General features: G+C 56.1%; 1 protein-coding gene across 7 annotated transcripts; it reads left to right on the top strand.

Moving 5' to 3' along the window:
- Nucleotides 1–586: 586 nt before the first annotated feature.
- Nucleotides 587–5,885, top strand: CITED1 (Cbp/p300 interacting transactivator with ED-rich tail 1). Of its 7 annotated transcripts, XM_090264371.1 has the most exons (5): nt 588–767; nt 2,375–2,493; nt 3,470–3,492; nt 4,642–4,766; nt 5,280–5,885. In XM_090264371.1, exons 4-5 carry the CDS (start codon nt 4,707–4,709, stop codon nt 5,805–5,807), a joined length of 588 nt encoding a protein of 195 aa, XP_090120497.1. In that variant the 5' UTR covers nt 588–767; nt 2,375–2,493; nt 3,470–3,492; nt 4,642–4,706; the 3' UTR covers nt 5,808–5,885. The 7 variants fall into 7 exon arrangements, with proteins under 7 accessions (XP_090120494.1, XP_090120497.1, XP_090120496.1 ...); XM_090264368.1 differs by lacking the exon at nt 3,470–3,492 and having other exon boundaries at nt 587–767; XM_090264370.1 differs by lacking the exon at nt 2,375–2,493.
- Nucleotides 5,886–6,148: the final 263 nt, after the last annotated feature.

Raw genomic sequence — 6,148 nt, 5'->3', positions numbered from 1 at the left:
CCAACCCCGGCTCAGGCCTTTGAGGGAAGCCACCGCTGCCTGCACATAGACCCTCAATAAGGCTCTGCCTGGAAGCTGGCGACTTCAAGGGGAAAGGGGACCCCCAGCCTCATCCCTTCAGCAAGGGAGACGGTGCAGCCCAAAGGGGAAGAGAGGTTCTAAGAAAGCCCTGACACCGTCCCTTGTGCACCCCCTGCCCGAGGTCACCCCCTGAATGCATAGTTCTGCCCCTAACCCCTCTGAAGCCCTCTCAGGTCACCCGCTAGATTTAGGTCAGAAGACAGACACTAACAGCTTTCCTTCGCCTCAGCGAAATTACTAAGTGGAATTTATTGGGCAAGTCCATGCAGGGTGGTAGGGAGAGACCACGTCCCAGGCCCGGGGTCCCGCCAGCTTTAGAAGCACAGGCGTCGGCTGGGAACTCAGGGTTCGGGGTGCCCATGGCCTGGGCCCGCCAGCCCCATCCCGAGAGCCGTGGCCCGTCCCCGGTGCTGCCGGACCGGCGGAGCCGCTCGGACTCCGTTCCCCAGCCGGCCCTTCGCTTTCACACGATCCTCGGCGACTGCACCAGCTCGAGCGCCTTTAAAGGGCCACACACGCTAGCCGGCGCTATAAAATGTTCCCAGCGGCACAGCTGCAGAAAGGATACAACTGAGCCGCCCTAGAGGAAGCTCACACTCCGCCCCGCAGTCAGCGCGCATCCCGCAGACTGAGGCTCATTTCTGACGAGAAGGAGGAAGGCGAAGGAAGGCACAGCACCCAGAGCGGTGAATATCCAGTTCTGATTTTGCCACCAACTCGCCCACGAGCCAGGACATGTGCTAATAATGCCCTAAGCCGGTTATAAAGACGTGGAAATTGAGGGGGAGAGGGAAAAAAAGGGGGGAAAGGGTCTGTTCTTCCTGGGATTCCTTGCCGAGGCCAGCTTGCTGCCGTGTGCGTGTGCGTCAGGGCTCTCCGGGCGGCAATGGGGGCTTGAGAGCCGGGTCCCCCGCGCCGGGAAGGGAGCGCGGTGGCCACCACCGCCACCGCCACCGCCCCGGAGTCAGGCGCCGAAGCCGCGGGCGGGCGGGCGGGCGGGCGCGGGCCGGGGCCGCTTGGCGCGGCACTGTGCGGCGCGGCGCGGCGGTGCAGGCTTTTCCCAAGCGCCCCGGGGTCGGGTGCCAGTCAGCGAGACCGTTTTGAGGCGGCGGTGGCGGCGGCCGTGGCGGCCGTGGCGGCGTGCGTGCGTGCGTGCCAGGGGCTGGGGGTTCCACCGCTTCGCTCGCAGCTCACCACGCTCCGCTCTTCCCTCTCAGGGCAGGCGACTTCGGTGAGGTAAGCCGGGCCGCCCGGTAGGGCGCTGGGCTGCGCAGTGGGGCCGGGGACTCCAGCCGAACGGGCTTGGAGAGCGGGCGGCGGCCGCGCCGGCCGGGGGGCTCTGAGGGACTTGTTTTATGTTTGAAAGCTGCTCTTCTGGGGGCGGAGGGGCCACCGCCCGCCCGCCCGCCAGCGAGCCGGGTCCCTCTCCAGCGCTCCCGCCTCTCGGCCAGCCGAGCCAGGGGAGACGGCAGTACCTTTCTCCCCGCGCCCGCGCTTTCTCCAGCTTGGCTTCCAGGGACTTTGCTAATCTCCCGGACCGCATCTGGACGCTCCAGCTCCGGGGCTGCACAAAGCTCAGGTTTCCTTTGGTGGCTGGAGGCGAGAGGGGCTTTTCGGGCCGAGTTCAGGGGAATTGAGGGATGGAAGTTAGCGAATTTGGGCAACTTGTCTCTACTATCTAGTTGACCTCTGAGACTCTCCCCAACACGCACGCCCACAGAGCCACGCACACCCTCGCACACACCCCTCTCTTTATAAACCAGCGCTTCGGGGCCGGGCCGCTCGCGGAGTCTCTGTCTCGCCGAGCGCTGGACTTGGAGTCTGAAAGACGTGGCCGCGAATTCCGGCTCCGGCACTTTGTAGCGCTGTGACCTTGGGCAAGTTACCGAACCTTTCGGAACCCCTCTCATTCTTCTGGTACCGGGGTTAGAGCACTGACCGCAAGCAGCCTGGCTAAGGGGTAGTAGGCTCAGCGTACGGCCGCCTCAGATGCTCGGCGGGCTCTCAGTAAGTGTCGGCAAGGCGCGGGAGTGGCCGCCGCTGGAGCTTGAGTGCGCCACCGCGCGCGGCCACACCGCGGGGCTGAGACCCCGCTCTCCTGCCTGCCTGTCCGTGTGGTCTCTAGGAGCGGTTCCTGACACAGCACTTGAGGGAGCGGACGCTCGGGGCCCTGGTGGCCTGGGTGCCCGCGCCCGCTGCGCAGGGATGCTCCAGGCCGCCCCCAGCTCCGGAGGCTCCACCTGGGATACGGCAAGGAGGGCAGCCGAGCTGTGCGCAAACAACGGGTCTTTAGTTTTCAGGTGGCGAAACAGACTGGTCTGGGTTAGAACGCGTCCAAGCCAAGCCGCAGTACTGTTTGGATTTTTAAATTTCTCCTGAGTAAGAAAATAGCAGTCGAGATGGAGCCATCCGGTTGGTGCTATTTTAACTTTTGGTTCCCCAACAGGTCAAAGAGGAGGCCCCCCCTTACCTGCCCCTCCCTTCTTTCTTTTTCCCCTCCCCTCCCAACCCCCATCTGGAAGGGAGGGGGCTGCAGGGCCAATGGAACGTTTGAAGAGGAGGTTGGGCGGGAAGCCCGCGAGGCATCGGTGTGTGAGAAGGCACTTGTTGCTCTGGGTTGTCCAGTTGCCTCTCGCAGCCGTATCACAGTGGTCAGCTCTTGGCTTGGAGAGCGGGCTGGGACGTTTCCGAGCTACCAAGTTTTGCCTTCGAACGGGCTGAGTGGTGGAGCGGAGACCGAAAATGGGCAAGTAGGGGCAGGGATTCCGATCGTTATTCGATTGCCTCTTCAGACAGATTCAACAACACTTACTGAGCGCCCACCGAGCACAGACCCAGGCGGGGTTTAGCCAGGTGTGTGTGGGGGGGGAGCGGCAATAGGAAGCAACGGATACAAATGGAAATAGGGTCCTGTCTACGGAGGGCTCTCAGCCTGCAGGGGGGAGATAGGATAAAGAGAGTCTTTCCAGGAGCTGTTATTAAAACATAGATACTTTTTTAGGGTGCTCTTTTTTTCTATTTCTCTTTTCCCTCTCTTTTTTGTGATTGTTGTTTCTTCTGCTTCTTCTTTTGTACATTTGAGTGCCTGGTGGCATAAAGAAGGAAGGCTGCAAAGGAACGGGGAAATATGGACAGGACCCCCTCGACATTTTTCTTAAGACATGGAAATTGCTTGATACTGAAGGTGCTGGGCTCTGGAAGACACATGTATTAGACTCCTTGTCTTGTGATCACTGGCTTGAAATGTTACAGGGTTGCCTCAGAGAGGAAACGGGGGTCCAACCAAGCGGTGGTGGTGGTGGTGGTGGTGACCCAGCAACTGATATTTTTTCTCATGTTTTGTCACTCACTTCTTCCTTTCTCTATTTTTCTTGCCTCCTCCTACAAGTGGTGCAAAGACGGTAAAGAAAGGTACTAATGGCCACTTTCTAGAAGTATTTGTACAGATTCTTAATGGCCACTGGAGGAGGGAAATGTTGAGAATTCCAGCTTTGTTGGAAAGATTAGAGATGCTTTTTAAGGTGCTGAAGATTCCTTGGGGCAAAATGTATTTATAAATATGGAATTCAACATCTCTATTTCATCATGAAGGCTAAAAAAACCAAGCTTCTAGGAAAATAACTTGAGAGTTTTCAGGTGAGGAGATTTTTTATTTTCTGATTTGGGGGAATTCTTTTCCCCTCACCCTCTCATCCTTTGGCACTTGAGCTAGAAAATTATTTCTTTGGAAACCATTTGAACCATTCTAGGTATGATGCTGTGGTCAGGTGAGGCCTGAGGGCATAGGAGTGCTAGATTCTGCTCCCAGAACCACTGCTGCTTATAGAAAAGGTTGAAACTATGCAGCTGTTTCCCTCAGGGAAGAATTATTCCCTTCTTTCATTACAGATGGGTGTGGCTGGCCTCAGACCAGTTTTCCCAGGTCTGTCTTGGAGGATGCTTGAGGCAAGGAGGAAAATCAAGATATACTTCATACTTTCTGGTCACTTCAGAGTCCCAGGCCCACCTTGATCAGCCTAGCTTTTCTCAGACCCACATGGCTTTTCTCAGCTCCTTGGCACTTGCTTTGGGGGACTTAATCCTTCCCTGGACTGTAGTCTCCTGCTTTCTAGGTCTTCCTTGCCCTGAGTTCTTCCCACTTTCTCCCAGTCCCAGTGGAGGTTCCAGTTCTCCAGCCCAGAAGCCAGTGGCCCAGGGAGATAGTGTGCTACTTACTCAGGGACATTTCTGCTTTCAGAATCAGGAACAATATCGTCCCAACCCCCACATGTACTTGGGGCTCTGAAATCACTGGCATGAGGAAACAGTCATCATATACCCTCTTGGTGATGTGGGTAGCTGGCTACCTGGGTAGCACCTGACTGAACCAAACACCTTTCCTGCCTCATGCAAACAAAGTTGTAGTGTGATCTCCCTCACTCAAATTGTCTCTGGTCTTGTGTCTAACCCTGTTACCATCCTTGCTTGTATCCATGTGGAATTGCCCTGCTTTGGGCTTTGCTAGTGCTTTCTTGGCCAGTGAGTTCTTTGCCCTTCTTACCTCTTCTCCCTCACGTACAGGACAACAGCTCCAGCTGGCAGCATCACCTCCCACCGATTTATCCAACTTCTGCCAAGACTCTGAAATGCCAACGATGTCGAGGCCTGCACTTGATGTCAAAGGTGGCACCGCACCTGTGAAGGAGGTAACTTTTGCCATTTTACAAATAGAGACAGAGACATAGAAAGGTGAACTGGTCTGGGGCCATGTTATAGACCCTTCTAGGTGTGGTGTCTAGGGTCCTTAAGCAGAGAGGAGACAACAGGGCATTCTCTGGGAAGAATGAGGGAAGTTTCTGCCTAAATGTGGTCAAGTTGAACCCACTTGGCAGGGCAGGGAACAGAGTAGAATTGGAACAAGACAACACCATTGAAAAGATTAATATGAGGCTGAGAAAAGGGACCATGAAATGCCCTTATCAGAATGGTGAGGTGGAGGGAGGGAAGGGAAAGCAGCAAACCCACTAAGGATGGCAGGTGCTGCATGAGTACTTGGCTCTGAGCACTGAGCTCAGAGCAGTGGCAGCAAAAGGATCCTTGGGCTGGGAGCCAACTTTCCAGGGGGTCTTCTTGCTGCCTCCCCACCACTATCCCCAAAGGAAGTGCATGTCAGAGCTTTCTGGGCCTGATACTATGCTGTTCTTTTCTCTGTCTTCTAGGATGCCAACCAAGAGATGAACTCTCTGGCCTACTCTAACCTGGGGGCGAAAGATTGCAAAGCAGTAGCCACTCTGCACTACCCCGGGGGAGCCTCCAATGGAACCAAGGCTAGTGGGGCTCCCACTAGTTCCTCTGTATCTCCACCTCCAGTAGGTTCTCCCACCACCACCCCTCCCGCTAAACCCCCACCCTTCAACCTGCACCCTGCCCCTCACCTGCTGGCCAGTATGCAGCTGCAGAAACTTAATAGTCAATATCATGGGATGGCTGCTGCCACTCCAGGGCCACCCGGGGAGGCAGGGCCCCTACAAAACTGGGGTGCTGGGGCACAGGGGGGCGGGGCGGGATCACTCTCTCCTCCTGCTGGTGCCCAGAGTCCTGCTATCATTGATTCCGACCCGGTGGATGAGGAGGTGCTGATGTCGCTGGTGGTGGAACTGGGACTGGACCGGGCGAATGAGCTTCCGGAGCTGTGGCTGGGGCAGAATGAATTTGACTTCACTGCAGACTTTCCATCTGGCTGCTGATGCCAACCGTCCCTAAAGATGGAGGAACAAAGCCACCAATTCTGTTGTAAATAAAAATAAAAGTTACTTGCAAAGAGATGGAGTTGTGTGTGTAGCATGGTCTGACATCCTTTCAGCAATTCTGAGGCCCATGGTGGGGTTGTGGGTGGGTAGCTGAGAGGAAGCTGGACGGGATGGGAGGAATGGATGGAACTGCCCTCCAAATTCCTGCTGCCACCACCACCACCGTTATCTCTTCAGGAGGCCAAGTACCTCATTGTCCTAATACCTCAGGAACACTAACCTATTCAAGGTTGAATACAGGGACTGGTTGGGGGCATTTTCAAAAGGAAAACTGATCC

Source organism: Furipterus horrens, unplaced genomic scaffold (assembly GCF_987537825.1).
Source record: "Furipterus horrens unplaced genomic scaffold, mFurHor1.1.pri manual_scaffold_17, whole genome shotgun sequence".
NCBI classification, from domain to species: Eukaryota; Metazoa; Chordata; class Mammalia; order Chiroptera; family Furipteridae; genus Furipterus; species Furipterus horrens.
This window is presented reverse-complemented; position numbering and strand designations above follow the sequence as displayed.

Coding starts and splice junctions, on each gene's coding strand:
- CITED1 (XM_090264368.1), top strand. Junction 4,767..5,279: donor GCACCGCACCTGTGAAGGAG/GTAACTTTTGCC, acceptor TCTGTCTTCTAG/GATGCCAACCAAGAGATGAA.